Source organism: Echiichthys vipera, assembly GCF_963691815.1.
Source record: "Echiichthys vipera genome assembly, chromosome: 7".
NCBI lineage: Eukaryota > Metazoa > Chordata > Actinopteri > Perciformes > Trachinidae > Echiichthys > Echiichthys vipera.
The window spans coordinates 9,140,845-9,159,272 of NC_139832.1; the positions used below are offsets into that span (position 1 = coordinate 9,140,845).

Below are 18,428 nucleotides of genomic sequence, written 5' to 3' on the forward strand. Positions count from 1 at the left end.
CATGTTTTTATGCCAGGTATCAACCATGATGAACAAACCAAAACACGTCTCACAGACTCTGCCTCTCAGAGTGAAGTGAGGGCTTGGAGTTTACACACTCACAAAATGAGATTCAGCCTATATCTGACACTTATGTGCAATCTGATATTCACTCCATGTCTGGTTGTTTTATCTGTCGCCTGCTCTTACAGACTCATCTCCGTCACGTTACTATTCCACTGTTTCCCTGTCGCTGACATTCTTTATCCCTTTCCAGTTTTTCCAAAAAAAACCTGGTAGGTTTTTGTTTTCATCATCATCATCATCATCATCTCTTAGGCTAACATTAAAACACATAACAAAACACTGCATTTCTGAGACTGATGGATAAAGCAGTTATTACAGGCCTCTCTGATCCTGCAAGAGGGGTAATAACAAAGGCGGATTCTTCGATTCAAGGATAATGAATGTATGAAGGCTATAATTAATTATAAATATTCCATAAAAACAAGGAGTTACATGAGCTCATAATTTTAGACTATAGGTAAAAGGGGAATTTAATTCTTAAATATTTAAAAAATTTCCAAGTGTTGTGGCATTGGCACAAAACACCACACAGTTTGTTGATAAGGATGTATAACTCTCAGCTACATATCACTCACTCTCCTTAGTTCCCACGTGGTCCAAACATTTATGACTGCTTCTGTAGACTTTCCAGTAGGTCCTCAATTTTATCCATGTTGGATGATGCGGATATTGATGCCTGCAACTGATTCTGTAAGCTGCTCTGTATCTGTGTCTGTAGATTGGTCTGCATTGGAGTTGGCAGGCTTGTGTCTATGGTTGCCTGTAAACTGGTCTGCAGAGCTGTTTGTGTGTTTGTCTGCATTGCATTCTGTAGGCTGGTCTGCATGGCGTTTTCTAAGTTGGACTGCATCTGTGCCTGAAGGGTGTTCTGTAAGCTGCTGTGCATGGTGGACGTGGGCTGGTCCAAAAGAGGCTGCATGTGACTGGAGCTCTGAGGCTGGCCCTGAGCTTGCAGGGCAGGTCCAGAGGAATTGAGCAGCTGGGGCGAGTCTGCGGGGAAGAGAAAACGGAAATAATCACTATAATCAAGCAGTAGGTAAAGGCAGTGGCATTGACTGGAATTCAACACAATTGCTTAAATTCAGAGGTGGAAAAGACCAAAATCTTACCATTCTGGATGCCGAACACAAACAGGTTGGCTTGTCCTTGTGGAGCCACATTCCCACCCACAGCTGTCTGAAAAAGCTGCTCCGGCGGCTGCTGGCCAGGGTTGGCTACCACACCCACACCACCCTGTACCACAAAGATGGTTGTGCCAGAGGCTGAAGCCTGGTTGTTTAGCTCCTGTGAGCCAATAGTGCTCTGCAGGCTGGACAGAGAAGTCTGTGGCAAAAACATCTCCACAGATTGACCGCTTGGGACGCTGCTGGAACTCGAGCCCACTTGCATTGGCTGCTGTTCCTGGAACAGGCTCTGCTGTCGGTTCTCAGTGGATGTTGTGTTGCTGCCGGAGGAGCTCTGGTCTTGGAAGGACATGGGCTCTGCTGGGTCTGGCTGGGAGAGTCCAATGCTAATGCTACCCATAGGAGAAGGGCCTTGGGTCTGGGTGCTGAAGAGAATGGTTGGGGGAATAGCCTGGGGATTAAGATCTGTGGTGCAGAGGAGGAGACCGGTCTGCTGTGGTTGGGGAAGCTGGCTCTGGGGCACAGGGTTAGGCTGTGGGTGGTTTGGGATACTTTGGAACAAGGAGCCCTGCTGGCCCATTGGAAGCTGGGGTGGCTGTTGTTGGTTCTGCTGCGGAGACTGCTGCTGCTCCATGGGGGTGCTCTGTTGCTGCATTTGGGAAAGCTGAGCTTGGGGTTGATTCTGAAACATTGCAACAGGCTGGGGCTGGCTGTTAGACGTCTCCATGGAGGAGATGAATGCCAGCTGCTGTTGTTGGGGCTGAGGGCTTGGGGACAGGTATAGGGTTGACCCTGTAGGCTGCTGCTCTGCGTTGAGACTGCCACTAGTCAGAACGGTCAGTGTATTTTGGAGCAGAGCAGCCTGGACCTGCTGCTGGGAGCCCTGGGTCTCAGCCAGGGGCCGGGGCGATTGAAAGAGCTGTTGTGGGGGTGACGTGTGGGATGGTGGCTGTGTTGGGAAGCTGGTCTGAATGGTGAGCAGCTCTCCAGCCTGTTGAAGGAGGGACACTGGCTGCTGTACTTGGGGGGAGGAGTGGATCTGGGGCTGAAGCAACTCAGCCTGAAGGTGCTGTTGTAAATTCTCCAACACCTGCTGCTCTTGTAGTTGTTGCTGTTGTAAGTTGCTCAATGCTTGATTTTGCTGTTGTTGATGTTGTTGTTGTTGCTGCTGCTGCTGCTGTTGTAACTGATGTTGTTGTAAACTGGTAAGTATTTGATTTTGTTGTTGCTGATCCTGAAGTTGGATGTTGTTAAGGACTTGCTGTTGCTGATTTTGTTGCAACTGTTGTTGCTGTTGAATATTCTCTATAATTTGCTGCTGCTGCAGTTGCTGCTGGTCTTGTGGCTGTAGTATAAGTTGTTGTTGAATCTGCATGTTGCCAAGAACTTGCTGCTGTTCCTGCTGTAATTGTTGCTGCTGTTGTTGATGCTGAAGGTTACCCATGATTTGCTGTTGTTGCTGCAGTTGTTGATGCTGTTGATACTGTTGCTGCATTTGTTGTTGCTGCTGTATCTGCTGTTGCTGTATCTGTTGTTGTTGTTGTATCTGTTGTTGCTGTATCTGTTGTTGCTGTTGTATCTGTTGTTGCTGTTGCATCTGCTGTTGTTGCTGTTGCATCTGCTGTTGTTGCTGTATCTGCTGTTGCTGTTGCATCTGCTGTTGCTGTTGCATCTGCTGTTGTTGCTGTATTTGTTGTTGCTGTTGTATCTGCTGTTGCTGTTGCATCTGAAGCTGTTGTTGTGTCGATATTGAGTTATCAGTGGTTCCCAATCGAAGGCTATTCATGTTCTCCTGGACGTGCTGCTGAAGGGAGTCTGCAGAGGGGGTTGAGCTGTACAGCACAGAGTTCAGCTGCTGCTGGGCTACAGCCGCCTCCAACACCTGCTGGAGTGTGGTGTTACCTCCAGCCTGTAGCTCTCTTACTGCCCTCTCCAGCTGGACCACCCCTTCCTGGGGAAACAGGGGAATCTCTGACTGTTGTGGCTGGGTTCGAGAGGGATCCATGGTCAAAACTACCACCCCTCCACTATTATTGGAACTGTCAGGAGGAATGCTGTCCTGAGGGTCTCTGAGGAATTGCTGAGGGACTTCGGGTGTCACAGGGGGGATTGTAGTATCGCCCGGCACTGGGAATGAGGTTGTGGGGGCAATATCTTGCTTTTGTATGGTGCTGAGTGACTCTAGGTTAGGGAAGACCGGGGGCACCTGTGGAAGCTCCACATCTTCTGGTTGTAGGGGCATTGGGCTCTGAAAGGACTCTCCACCTTGATGAGGACTAGAGCGGAGCTCAAGTGTCTGCTGCACTGCGACAAGAGGGTCAGGAGTTGGCTAAGAAAAGAGAGGATACAGAAATGTTTACAACTGCAATTCTGAAGAAGATATTTTTATTCTGCTTTCTGGAGAATAACTGGTATCTTACCTTAAAAACATCTGTGGGTGGTGGATTGCTAGATACTTCCATTGGTGTGTCCTCTTGCCGTTTGGAAGGCGGAGCAGAGCTGTCAGTTTGCCCAGGAGATATAGATTTGATCTGGCCATCAAATATACACGTCTTGACCAGGGAGGATCCCTCTGTTTTTATTGGCCGGACATTCGCGTTATCAGCTGTGGGTAAGAGTGGAAACACAGAAACTCAAATCATGAAACAGTATGATAGGTGCAGTTTTCTATGATAAGTCACTGATGATTTCTGGCGTTTCAGCAATACTGAAACCTGTTTATACATCCACTTGATTTAATGCTGATATTATAAGGTCACAGTTTCTTAAAAATAGGTTTACTTTATGCTTGAACTGATGGCTGTACCTGAGTCTGGAGTGTAGGTGAAGGGCTGGGCGTCATGTGATTTACCAGCATTGGTCATCACAAATATTCCCACAGAAACGGGAGAAGTGACTGACTGGTTGTGGAACGGAGGGACTGTCACTACTAAATGGTTCTGAAAAACAGAGATCAAAAAGGGCAATCACATTTTCAGTAAAATATTAAAAGTATGGTCAGTGAAAGCAGGCAGGTTTGATAAAGCAGCTAGTAACAGTCAAGAACACATGTTCAGCTGCATTTACCTGATGGAAAAGGTCCATGTCAATCTTTGCCTCAGCTTGCCAGGAGTTATCATCTGCAAATAAGACAAAATATTATACTCCTTTTATCCATCAGCAGTGTACATGCAGAAACACATTTCACACAAATTACACTGACATACAACTACAATGACAACACCAAGCTGGCTACAGCACCTGCAATATTCTCCTGAAAAATAACTTTGGTTCCTTTGAGGAAGTTCTTTCCGATGATAAAAACTTCCTCTCCTCCTCTCACTGAGCAGCTGTGAAGACTCTTCTTCAGGATCTCTGGCACTCCTGCTGGCTGGGCTGGAGAATGACAGAAGAGTCAAAGAATCAAAACTCACATAAAATATGGGCTAGTGTTTGCCAGAGGGCATCTGGAAGACAAAAACAATAATAAGTCTGACCGATGCATTGAGACCATCCTACATGCTATGCCTGACGAAAGCCAAACACCACCTGTAAACAACATTCCCCAGCATTTCGCCTCATGACGGCTGGTGGTGGCTGTTACCTTTGTAGCTTAGGAGTGATATTGACAGTTTTATTTGGTTCATAATGGGCCTGAAACACTCACTGCAGAGGATGGGTGATGAGGCGACCTGTAGTGTAAGGGCTGATCCATCAGGTTGGGGGATGCTCACTCTGAAGGCCAGCCTGGCTCGCGGGCTCTTCTTCTTGGACCCTGCCACACCAATACGGGCCTCCACATCTGCATTACGCAGCTTCAAAATTCCTACACGGTCCACCCTGAAGAAACACCAAAGAATGGGGAATACATGAAAAGACACTAAGTACATCAACACTACTATTAACAAGTATTAACTGATAATGGATTATAAACAAAAAATAACTCCTTACGCGAGGGTCATATCATTGCAGGGCTCCAGAGGGATCTCAATAACAATGGTGCCCTCTATGTCCACCTCTTTGCAGGCAGTGGTGTTGCGTCCTGTCACTCTGCATGCCTGGTAGAAACCGTGAGGCTTCACTCTGCCTGCATCATTTGCTACAAACACCTGCAGCACAACTGGTTCACTCACACCTTCCAACTAGGGACAAAAATAAATAAAATGTGTGTAAATAAGTTGAATTGACCCTAACTAATAATATAAAACACAACACTATTAAGGAATAAAGTGGTTTTAAACTCCAAGCAAACTGGTCGTCGAGTAACTGCAAAATGCATACTTAGTGATGCTTCCTTACTTGAGCAAGCAGAAAAAAACATGCATACTGTGAAGTGAAATGTAATGTGTGGATGCTTGCCAGAAAGAGACATCTTTTTGCTCCTTGCATGGATATCACAAAAATACACTGCATATGGGAAATATTCAATTATATCACAAAGAACAAGAATTTGTTGAAAGATAAACATTCTAGCATCTTTACTGTTATCTAAATGTGTGTTGATGCATTTCAAGGTTGTTTTGTTGAGTGCTTCATACTCTACACACAGTAACAGTTGGAAGCAGCTCAACACAGCCACAGTTTTATCTGCTGGCCACTAAGCAGCCCCAGTGGAGCGGTCGAGGGTTAAGTGACTTATTGAAGAATTAAGCACTATTTCTTCTCTTCCTTGACGAGATTTATCATAACAGGTTCAATTACTATAAGATAGGGCTGTAGCGATACATTAGTCTCACGATAAGATATGATACACGATATTCAGCTCACGATACGATATATCTCACAATATTCAGCCAACAATACGATTCGATACGATACACTTACATCATTTTCTGAAAGATTTTAAAGGGACAGTGTGATTTTGGTGACATCTTGTGAGTGTTCTATTTACTCGGATTGAATTAATAAAACCTGAAAGAATCAATTACACAATAGATGGCTCTGACTGCACAGCAGAGATGGTAACGAGTCACTTCTTGCAAGTCCGAGTCAAGTCCCAAGTCTCTCAAGGAAGCAGCAAGTTCTAAACAAGTCTCTTTTGGTTTTAATAAATAATAAAATAGAGTTGAAGTGCAACCATATTGTATAATTACACAAAGTCTCAACTAATGACACCTTATAATCTAGTGTAAATAAAGAAAGTCTGCTGCTCCCTTTACCTGGAACTATTTACAGACACACCTGAAACTCCAGGTCCTGCTCATATCGGTGAATTTTAATAATTTGATAATAACTTGGGGGCAGACACATCTGGTTGTAGATATTCTGCATTATATATATTCATGATTATCCTCGATCGTGATGTATACAAGCTTTTTTACTTATTTGATATATTTCAATTGTATTATAGTCATGTATTTTATATTGGTCCAGCTGACATCAGGCGTGAGGCGGGGTACACCCTGGACAGGATGCAAGTGTATCACAGGGCACATAGAGACAAACAGAGACAGACAACCATTCACACCTACAGTCAATTTAGAGCCATCAATTAACCTGACACATGCATGAGAACCCAAGGAAAACCCACGCAGACACAAGGAGAACAGGCAAACTCCACACAAAAGGGCTGTGGCTCGTGCATCTCGAGTCCCCATCTCTGCTGGACAGACAGCAAATGCTCTACAGCGACACTAGCGGCTGGCTGACCTAATAACTCTTCCTGCAAAGCGAACGGGAAGAAAAAATGGGCAGCGAGCAGAGTGCCAGGGGGATTTGAATGAGACTTAATGCATCGATACTTGCAGCAAAAAAAATGTATACTTTCTATGGAAACAAAATGTTGATTTATATTGCAGAATCGATAAAATCCTACAGCCCTATTATAGGGTGATCTAGTTTTCAATTATTTGAAAATTGGGTCTGTTGCCTGTTGGTTTTTAAAAAAAAATGATGTACCATGTAGAATACAGCAGGCTACCCATTGTAAAAAAAAAAAAAAAAAAAGCAAAACAAAAATTGGCTGATGGGTATTGGTTAATGAGTGAATGTTTCTGATGTGCCCTAACAGACATGACCATTCTCTTGTGGTGCACAGCACTCTACACTCCATGTCCTGTGTATATTTGGCCTTATTCAGTCACTTCCAACATAGGTGTTAATATTTTTCTTGTGTCAAGAGGCAGCCGTTGGCCTTCTTTGTCAAACCTTGACAGTGGGGAATCCTTGCTGTGTGCGATCTTTGACAGAACCTCTGCTGCCCTCAGTCAGATAGCGAGCTCTGTGCTGGGTTTCTGGCTGCACCAGGATCTTTAGCTCTTTCCCATCACTCCTCTGGGGGTACTGAGTACACAGTGATCCACCCTTCACTCCAGATCCTGACTCAAGAGAGCTGCAAAACAACAAAAACCACATAGCATTAATATGACTTCTAGAAATTAATTGATCCTAGACAAAACAATATAAAAAAAACATTAACTGCATTCCTACAGAAAGACAAAGGTACTCTGAGTTAAAATGTTGACAGAATGTACATTGGACAACGGTCACCCCACCTGGGACTGGTCTTGTCTGTGCCCAACTGGGATAGGACAAAGTGAGGGGCCTTGGCACTGTCAGCATCAAACACATCCATGCTGTCCTCTGGAGGAGCAGGCTTGGGCCCGGGACGTTGACGAGGGGTGCGTTTCCTAGACTTGCGTGGCACCTCTGTGTTGTCGTTGTAGGAGATAGAGCTGATCAAGCTGAAGTTGGAGACGGAGTCATCAGCCCACATGTTGCTGCTATGCTCTGAATCTGGACCGGTTGGACCAGATGCGGCAGGCTCCTCTTGGCAAGACATCTGGCTGTCGTCAAATAGGTCCTCGGGTGGTGGGGATATGCTCAACACCGGCCTCCGTTTTGATGGGGTGTTCTGAGGCTGCTGGACTCCTAGCCCTGACAACACTCCTGACCCTACGTCTCCTGTTGCAGTGTTTGCTCCACTGTTGCCTCTGCTGGGGGCAGATACAGCACCCTCCATACCTTGAATCTCTGAAACTCCAGCTCCATCCCCTCCGGTGGAGTGGACATGCTGGGGAACCTTGAGATGGTCTGAGGATGAAGTTGAGGAGCCAGTGGACGGGACTCCCATGGCCAGGGGGGAGGAGGCAGAGGGGCTGGAGGTGGAAGAGGTGGCATCTGCAGTAGTATATACAGATAAATAAGTTAGTACAAATATTCAGCAAAGTGCAGGCTAGCAGTCCCATTCAAGCAGCTGAATTTGTGCATGATTTGTATTGATTTCCCCTCTTCCCAACTCCAATTTCAACAGACTGTTGTGGGTTATATGCTCTCACTGTGCATGCGAGAGCTGTCAAGCATTGATCAAATATTCTGAAGTTAAAGTTGAGAAGGGTACTATAGGTCCCACAATGTTTTGATTCCTACAAAACCTTTCTCAATTAAAATCAATGTGACAAAACTGACATGCTTTGTTTACAAAAACAAAAGCAAGCTACAAGTTGTTACATACACATTGCCAGAAAGAAACAGAACAAAATCTGGTCAAACTTTCTTGTACAGTCAAATTTGCAAGCTGGTAATGTGGCGCCAAATTAAATTTGCCAGGGATGCCAGGGTTACAGTACAGTTTGTGCAATGTGCATTCAGTAGTTAACAGTAGTTTGCGCATGCCAATTGGAAGATTTGGTTGGGACTGAGCGTAGCCATGGAGACAGAATAAACAAGCCTCTGACCTATGGAGCAGTGAACTGCAGACCATTTTATATGCAGACACTCCCTGCCTCAGAGGGAACTTCCTGCAATAAAAACGAGACAGCCAATGAGCAACAAGAGAGCTGATCATTCAAGATTCAACTTCTGTCAATCAGTAAATTGGATGAGTTCATATACTGAAGGAGTAACTTTTGAAGTTGATCATTTATAGACATTTTGAAGCATGTGTATTTGGTTAATGATGATCTGGCGGACATTACAGTAGTCATGCTTTTGATCAGTACTGCTTAGGGCCAGCTGGGTCAGACAGGAAAGTTAAAAGGTAGCGTTAATAAAAGTGCTCTCTCCGACACTGTTAACCAGTTAGTTTCTCTAGTTAACTCTCTAGATGAAACTCAAGACTAGAATCATTCAGAGTTTTAGCTGATGATGGCTGCCCTGAACCATGATCCAAGATCAGACCACATTCCTTTTCCAAAGATTTGTAGGGGGCAACTTCACTGTTTCATAAAGAGACAGAACCTTCATATTTAATGATGATGTCAGCTGATTTGAAACATGGGAGTAGATGAATCATTTAGCTGCAAAGCTCAAACTGTTTGAGACCTCAATGAATTATCCAACGACCTACCATTGTATGAGTAACATAAGAGTATGTGTGAATGACAAGTGAGCATAGGTTCTTCTTGTTTAAGGCATTTGTTAAAATACAAAACTAAAAAAAACTATCCTGAGACTATCAGAGAGATGCTCATTCAAAAGTGTTAATACACAGACTCAAACACCATATAAACTCATAACATGAGGGACGTTTGAGATGATTGCTTAAGCCCAAGGATAGTATCTGGATAAGCAGTACTGCTTATGCTGCATGGGGTTATGCTGCATCTTTAAAGCGGGATCACCAGAATATATTCTAACTGTCCAAAAAGCAGAGTTAAAAAACAAAGCATTGAGCACAAGCATCACAGGGAAAAGTGTTGCTGAAAACAAAGAGTGAAATGAGAAAGCTATGCGAGCATGCTGTTAAAGCAAACTTGCATTTCTTGGAGTTGTTATTCAGACAGAGCAAAGCTTTCCAGGTAATGAGGACTGTTTGACTTTCATTACATAGAAGTCTTTGAGATTCTTAAATGATAGTCACTGCCGTATACATTAGCTAGATAATGACAGTATTTAGAAATTAGACTAAAACTATATTTAGTTTTTATCAAGTGAACTTGTTAGGTGAAGAGCTGCAGGCACGTATTGCAGTTTGGATAACCATCAAAGCCCCGACACAGTCAAGGTAAGCAATGCCTCTTGTCATGCTGCTGCTGCTGGTGGGAATATAACAAAGTACCTAACAGGTCCCCTAACACCAACATGTCAAACACGACGACAGACAGGACTAACTGAAACAATGACAACAGCTATTCACTTATTGGTGGTTACTTTAATACAGCTTAATCACGGAAAAATTGAGAATCCCAAAATATATTCAAATACAGTTTAAGTATTGTACACTGTAAAAATGATCTTTAACACTCTGCCCATGGCACTGTAGCCTTCTGGAACCAGAGAAACCCCTCGTGTACCCAACTCTGCTATGCTAGCAGTATTAAAACACCTCCAGTGAAATATAGATGCTATAATACTTGCTCATATAATCTTAAACAGACAATATTTTCTCAAAAAATTGGTGAAAGGGTGAAGTTGCCCCCAGACACTGATATAAAAGTTTCTCCACCCCTACTGTTTTGTGGAATAGTTTGGCAATGGGGAAACTGATCCCAGATCATGGTTTTCATGGACTCAGCAGGTAGCTCACCTGAGGCCAGGGCTGCAGGGGGGGGAGGTCCCGCCTCTCCCCCACTCTTCTGGCTCATGGTGGTTGGGTCCGTCTGCGTGGATGACGGCTGGAGCTGGAGCTCTTTGGGGAGGAGGTCATATACCGACTCTGTCATAAAGGATGAGCAGGAGAAGATAAATTAGGTTCTGGAAGACAGAAATCTGATTGTTGTTTATTACAGGACCAGGTAAGTAGAAAAGGTTGTTCACGCTTTGCTGGAGCGTATTGTAATATGGAAACCATTATGGTAAAATGACTGACTATTTTTAAAAAGAAGACAGAGCAATATTTGCTTTTGCAGTCACTTAACTTGAGATAGTATGCTCACAAGTTAAACCCTTCAAACACCAGGACAAAAACTGAAGCCATTGCAGAATTGCCTTAAGATGCATGCCACTAATGACACCTAGACACAGGCTCCAAAAATTGTTTAATGCTGAACAAAATTTTAAAAAAAGACCCAACTTCCCTTTTGAAATACTGTCAATACATTTTGACTCACAACATACAATGGTGTCAGTGGTTGATTTCACTTGTTCTGCTGCAATCCTACTCGTAATAACAAAACTACGCAGTAGCTCACTCAGCGTGGCTGTATTTTTTCTTTTTAAAAGTGGAAGCAATCCCAGAATTTGACTGAAAGCAACCCTGGGTCTTATGATCAGAGCTTGTTTCCACGTATTAAAAAAAATTCAGCTGTCAACACTAACACAACACGGGCTATCTTATGGTATTCTTAATTAGCTCCATGGGGTAATGTGTAAAAAGACCCACAGACATTCCTTGATATTTTATGTCAAGATGATTCCTAGAGACAACAACTGCGGCTACAGTGGAATAATCTGCCTTCAATGTCAGATAAACACACTGTTAGGTAGTCTGGTTGCTAAGAAACAGGGACCCATCAACACCCTGACATGGGTATTAGAGCTGTGCATTGGCGGCAATGACCACAATCTGTTGACTATTGTTTATAACCATGTTTGACTAAACTGTCCCTTTCAACCAAGCAAACCATGAAAATATATTTACACAACTTTTAAGATATGTGCGCCTTGGAAAATAGCCCATATATAATAAACTTTAATGTGGTCTTGAAGCAAATAGCAAAGTGTGCATGATCCTCATGATAACCCTCCATCAGTGTCTGTTGTGCTTTGTTCATGGTGTGAAGAGAGAGTCTTTGTGCAAGGGTGCATTACAGATTGTCTGGCAACCCGACATGACCTAAGTCTGGACTATTACCCCTTTCACAGAGGAGATGTGTGTATAATGCCAGTCTACTGAGTGTGTGTTAAAACCTGCCTGGAGCCCATTCATAGGCAGCGTAGAGCATTCGCATATGGACAAAACGTCGTCACAATTCACAGGCTCACACTATATTTACAGCAGTGGGCTATGACATACATATTCCTGCCAAAAAAATGAATTACATTACATAATAAACACAGAACAGAAATGCCTATTCACTGAGCTGGGCATCTTCTGATCCAGGTTGGGAGGCGGGTCACAAAGAGATCAAAATGAGTCAACACTGTCACTGTGCTGTGAATGGGGTATAAGTCACTCGCTTTCCCTCATTGCTTGCAGACCACAGAGCACAGCATCACAAGCTGAGGTCCCATTCAGACCCGTTTCTTAAATCCGTCCTGAATGATTAGACACTTACAATTGATATTTTATTTTTTAATTAATCATGAGTTTCTACTTACACACAGTTTTTCCCTGCCCCAGGAATGGTTACTTAATGTTTTTTTGGCTTGTTTAATACATTCTTAGCATTCCCATTTATTGATTGTTACAAGAACAGATTTTAGCGTAAATATAGGAAGAACAAAAAACTCCCATGAAGCTTCTCAGACACAGAGTATATTTGTAAACATGCACTAATGGGTTTAGGATAGTTAATATTTGGTCTACTTATGCTAAACTAACAAGGCTGATAATCAGTGCAAGCACAAATTTATTAACATACATTGTTGCTCAATCATTCAAGTTATTTGGGTATGTAAATGGTCAGTCATGATTTCATTCAGTGTTTTGAATTTATTCATGCGAGAGACTGCCCATGGAGGGCAGGGTGGGCAAAACAGTGACACTTTTCTGTTACAAGTACAGTACTTAAATGATAGTACCAATATCAAAACAATACTTTTGATAGCATACTTTCATGAGTATAAACATATCTCGCTATAAAAAAACCTTTCAGCCTAGTGCTTTAAAAGATCTTAAAAACATGTGTTTATTGTTGTCAAACAACTGTACATACTGTAGAAAAAAAATCAGTGTACTGTCCGTCTACTTTCAAATTACATTTGGGGCTCAAAAGGTATTGCGCTTCAATGCTCTTATTTCATGGACATAATAAGGTGCAACCACACAGCCGTGCAGTTCAAATCAAACATAATATGATTTCTGGTTACTAGAGAAATGGCTGTACTGTGAACCATGTTAACATCTTGTCATCTCATCAAATGGTTTGATGACAGAGGAAAGCTTAAGAAAGAGTGACTTTACGAGAGAAAATAGAATATTATGTTAGATTTTGGTGTTGGTCTCGATTTGCTTTTATAGAAGTCAGATGACATCTGTACAAGTTTATGTGCACAGCTCTACAAGTTTGTCCGAGTATGCCCAAAAAAAGTAGGCTGCAACACACTAGCCAGCCAGGGGGGCGGACTGAGCTTAAAGCTACACTTAGAACAATTAAATTACCTCATCTCAAAGTTATGCATAGCTCACATTACACATGCCTTTAAGGTTTTGCCAAATGGCAAGGTCACCAGTCCATTTTTATTTGTTGCAGCTGGCTTGGGGATAAGATGGGGGATGACAGATGAATAGACAATACACGAGGGCCATGTTTTTGCTGAAAATGAAAAAATATGCAGACCAAGAATGTGTCTCAGTGCCCAATAATGGCTCCTTTAATTATACTCTTGAACTCCTAACGATATGCTCAAGCCAGAGTGTAGACAAAAGAGCTACTCACTACACTCAAACCACAAAGAATGCCATTTTTGGATATTTACTCAATCACTGTTTACCTTGAAACTGAATTATACAGGATATTCATGGCTGGATACTCCATTTAGCTCTCCATGTGCCTGCTTATGTAGATTAGATGAATAAACCAGATCAGTCATGCAAGCTTAAGATATGACCCAATTACTACCAAGAACATCTAGTTTACAATTCCATAAAACATGCAGTAGTGCATGCCATATGTATTTGAACTTTCTAAAAACACAATCTTTGCTGTTGTTAACCTAGCTTGAAATTAACCACTGTATACGCTTACAAAGGTGTGGTGAATAAGCAAAAAAAGTTATGGGGCAAGGGGTACTTTCATTTCTTATATGTCTCAGGTGACCAACAGTAAATGAAGCCTAATGGATGCATGCACCGAAATGATCAATTCAGTTCATTTACAATGAAATAACAGATAATAATAGAACAGAATGAAAATAACCTTAATGAATTCTATCTTTGCAGGGTTATGTACAAAAATGAATGACAAACCACTCTATGGTTGGACCAAATCTATACAAGTTCAAAATACACAAGGGATATTTGTGTGATTTAAACATCTGACTATGCAAATTACGCTTCATAAAAGCAACAAAAATAGACTTGAAATGTAAAAAAACATGTGGATGATACATTTAATAAAACAAAAGCGCTTCTGTTCCATTAGACGTGCGAGCGATTTGTTGTAAATCTCAAACACTGGAATCTAATCCGGCGGCTCTGTGACAACCTGAGTTGCCGGCTCAGAGGCGCAACAGATTTGTCTCCTCATTCCGTGTCTGTACCGTTGACACAGGCGCAACAGCCCTGCAACAAACATGCTGTGTGAAAGGAGGAAAGTTTCTCACACTGATAAGCTGATGCTCGTTTTTTTCCTCACTGATCAAGACTGTATTTTGGGATTTTCTATCCATCTAAAAGAAAACACTTGAAAAGCCGAGCAGGACAAAATTATATACAAACTGTGTCATAAAATATTTTTGCAATAAAGCTAACATGCAAATCAGTCACATTATGTTTCCACTTGAAATTTGAGGGAAAAATATTGATGTCAAATAGATGACCCATTGGCAAGTCAAAGCAGCACACATTCTTTTCTTTTATTGAATATTTTACTGCGCTGGAAGATATTTCAGTTGTGTTGATAAATTATGTAAATAAAATAAACCAGACTTCCTTCTAAGGATGGATGTAAATACTTATGCTACATTGAATGTGGCCATACAGCAGTCACAAAGTATGATGATTGAGATGCATTAAGAATCTTTTGTTATGAGAATCTGGCATCCTAAAACAAACCTGTTCAACACAATTAGCTCTTCCAGACATTTACCGGAAACACAAAGTAATCTTTTTAATAGAAAAGAATAAATATAAAGTGGCAGTTTGAAAATAAAAGGCACATGGATGTATCGTTACACCCCTACTAAATATTGCAATACACACTGGCAGGCCAAGAGGCTCTTGGCCAGCTGTCCTTTCACTCACTTACAGTGATATACATGAGGTCTCCCACTAGACCATTGGTGGGCATGTCTGCTACGCTGACCCCAACATAAACACACACCCAATTGCTGAGATATAAATACACAGTTATCATGTGATACAGTGTGCACATATGGCAGGCTCAACTGAGCATTTCAGGGTCACATAGCAGCGCTTTCTGCTAGCTCATGAGCATCCTATACATAGCAGCCAGGCAGATGTGAGAACAGCAGGTCCAACAGCAGGCAGGTAAAGATTATACTGGGTATAAGTGCTATTTGTTAACCATCAAAATGTGAACTAAATCAAAGAGCAGAGTGTGAAATAACTAGGGATACACAATACATATTGGTAATACATTATCAGCCAATGATGGCCTATCACAGATTTGTTGTGTTAACAATAGTGATGCCAGTTAGAAGCTATGGCATATTAAATCATCCATATTTGCTCACTGGATCTTACCCTACAGGTTATCAACTTCCTTTTTAAAATGCAAAACTGTGAAATTATCTGTAATCTTATCGGTAGCAGTCGTAAATCGGAAATCGTATCAGCTTAAAAATAATCCATATCATGCATACCTTAAAATAACAAAGGGAAACTCTGCCGTCCACAAACGTGCTATTATGATGCATAATCAATAAAGGTTGTCATGCTACCTGAATATTAAACTTTGATACAATAGTAGTATTTAAAAAAGATATTCCTTATCACATCAAACACATTACACACACAGTTGCTTTTCTTCCCTGTTGTTTCATTTGTGCATTCTTGGGTTAAAAATTGGATTGTAGCATCAATTTGTGCTTTTTTACAGCTTCAATTCTTTCGATACTACTGTTAGGCTGTGTACCTTAAAATCCATGCATATCAGGTTGTCACTTTAAAAGCAATAGACCGTCACAAGAACACACAACCCATACAAGGCCAGCTCATGAATAAGCAATAGCACGATAGATGCCAGTGTTGAGTCGCAGATTCAGAGACAGTTTCCTTACTCATGAAGTCGATACACTTGTTAACAGGGGAGGAAATTAACCTGCAGACAGGTGCTGCTGAAAGCCAAGGCAATCCACTAATCCGTCTGACAACAAGCGTTACAGTAACGGTCTAGTTCCTAACCGATGTGGCTACACCCTCCTAATAATAACATAAGAGTTAACTGACACATGTTCAAAGCTTATTTCAGATTAAATGGTTGGCACTAGTGGCCCCAGCACCTCTTAGGGCATGGCAGTAGTCTCCCTGTCAGAATGAGCTTTCATGTGCCAGTTACTGCATTCTTTCTGTGAAAACAGAGAATAATAATAATTATGATAATATTTGATATAGCACCTTTTACAGACAAAGTCACAAAGTGCTTCACGTGATAAAATTGTTAAAAGAAGACCCACCCAAACAGTAAAAAAACGAGCAAGCAAAAATAAAATTAAAATGACTTAAAAACATAAAAACATGAGTTTGCCAAAAGCCATTTTAAACAAGTGACAAGCAAGAATGTGAGGAGGAAAACTCTGGCTCACTTCCATCCATAATAACCAAAACAACAGAGGGTTTAGTGTCACCCAACAAAACTAAACAACAAGGACACACAAAACAACACACATGCACTACACGTTGTCCTTGTCTTGTGATATAAACATGCACATACACAGAGGTGCAACTGCCTGGGGCCCCCAGTCAGTAGGGGTCCCCCGAGGGCTGAAAAACTTTCAACTGCAGCAGTGGGCAAAGTTTGCAATGACAGTCTGAGACCTGACATCCCTAAGGGGGCCCCAACTGACTCCATCCACTCCTGTTGCAAGTTGTTTTGTTTTTCCAGTGACGTACAAGATTCAGTTAAAATAAACCTAATGACAACTCAAGTGCGCACTTTTGAATTACATTTTGTTTTTGTTTTTTTAATGTTTTGCATCTTTTTTTGTATGTGTCAGGTCATTCTTAATGTAGAGGGTCCCAGATCGGCCGCCGGTGACAGATAGATACTCCTGACTTGAAACGCAGGACAGCTAAAAGTGAAGTGGGACCACGACTGCTCATCCTCCAAACCCTTTGGATTATGAGCGCCGCTTCCGCGATGCGCTGTAAAGAGTCGCAGTGACACTACCAGTCAGCGCTTCCACCCTGTGTCCCTTTTCTTCTAGTCATTGTGTGTTTCTCTTTCTTATTCTCAATTAGCAGAAAAAAAATAAACGCATACTAGAGAAATAAACTGAAAAGTGTCTCCACAGAAAATGAAACAACAATAATAACAAACAATACCATAACACTTTTGTGAGTATAACATCAACATAATAATGATGAAGGCTGGTTCGAGGGGCCCCTGTGAATTTTATCCTCGGGCCCCAACATACTCTATTAACACCTCTGCACATACACACACCTCTGAATAATCCCACTGAGACTTTTAAGTACGTTCAACCACTGAACAATGTGATGACTGTTAAGCTAAATAGTATGTGCCTGTAACCTAAATGCTAGCAATCACCAGCCCTGTAATTAATAATGACACACTGAATTGCATCGATATGTATTACCGTTACGATTACACGAGCAATCCTGGCGTATCACTGTCCTCCACGCACGTCACATGGACAGCTAACCAACCAGGTAACGTTACTCGCCAATGCAGGAGCCAAAATGCAGCTAACTAACTAAGCTAGCTAGGTTAGCTAACAGCAAGCTAACTACAGCTAGCTAGCAGCTTAAACATGAGCCATCCAGACACATTACTTCCGATTAAAGCAGAACAAACGAACAAGTGTCATCACGTTTATTGTGTAAAATCTTACCTTTTGAGTATAGAGATTTGGGGGAATTGAGGTCGAGGTCCGAGCTAAGGAGGGATATAAAATCAGAGGGCATCGCAGCGCTTCATCGAGGGGAGGGGAAGCGGCCACTCTTCAGGAGAAACGAAGCTCGTGGCCAATAAATAATTTCGTTTTAAACAAGCGGAATGTTTTAATAGACAAGAGTATAACATCGAAACAGTCTTAAGGCGACAAAAACAAAACTTTCAATTTAAAAAAAACCGTTAACTCTCCCGTTAGTGTGTGTGTCTTTGCTGAGAGGAGACACATTTCGTGCTACGTTGAGACGAACACACGCACACAAACACACACTTGCCTACAGTTGGTCGGCCCACCTCCTAGCCCCTCCCCCCTTTACTGCCCAGGGGCATGCGCTGTGGCCGGGTTGAGGATACAGTGAACCATCACAGAAGAGAGTAATGTCATTGGGTACTTGAATCTCAT

General features: G+C 42.2%; 1 protein-coding gene across 2 annotated transcripts; it reads right to left on the reverse strand.

Annotated features, from left to right (window-relative positions):
- Positions 1-661: 661 nt before the first annotated feature.
- Positions 662-18,214, reverse strand: LOC310949874 (nuclear factor of activated T-cells 5-like). 2 transcript variants are annotated; one of them, XM_083917472.1, is made up of 12 exons: positions 17,967-18,214; positions 10,636-10,764; positions 7,664-8,288; positions 7,317-7,500; positions 5,121-5,311; positions 4,837-5,009; positions 4,431-4,565; positions 4,257-4,309; positions 3,997-4,129; positions 3,611-3,795; positions 1,176-3,519; positions 662-1,056 (listed from the first exon to the last, which is right to left on the reverse strand). In XM_083917472.1, the coding sequence occupies exons 1-12, from the start codon at positions 18,037-18,039 to the stop codon at positions 671-673; spliced, it is 4,611 nt and encodes a 1,536-aa protein (XP_083773598.1). In that variant the 5' UTR covers positions 18,040-18,214; the 3' UTR covers positions 662-670. The 2 variants fall into 2 exon arrangements, with proteins under 2 accessions (XP_083773598.1, XP_083773599.1); XM_083917473.1 differs by lacking the exon at positions 17,967-18,214 and adding an exon at positions 8,846-8,908 and having other exon boundaries at positions 10,636-10,670.
- Positions 18,215-18,428: the final 214 nt, after the last annotated feature.

Coding starts and splice junctions, on each gene's coding strand:
- LOC310949874 (XM_083917472.1), bottom strand. CDS start 18,039: ATGCCCTCTGATTTTATATCCCTCCTTAGCTCGGACCTCGACCTCAAT. Junction 4,310..4,430: donor TTTTCAGGAGAATATTGCAG/GTGCTGTAGCCA, acceptor TCTTATTTGCAG/ATGATAACTCCTGGCAAGCT. Junction 3,520..3,610: donor CACCCACAGATGTTTTTAAG/GTAAGATACCAG, acceptor CTCTTTTCTTAG/CCAACTCCTGACCCTCTTGT.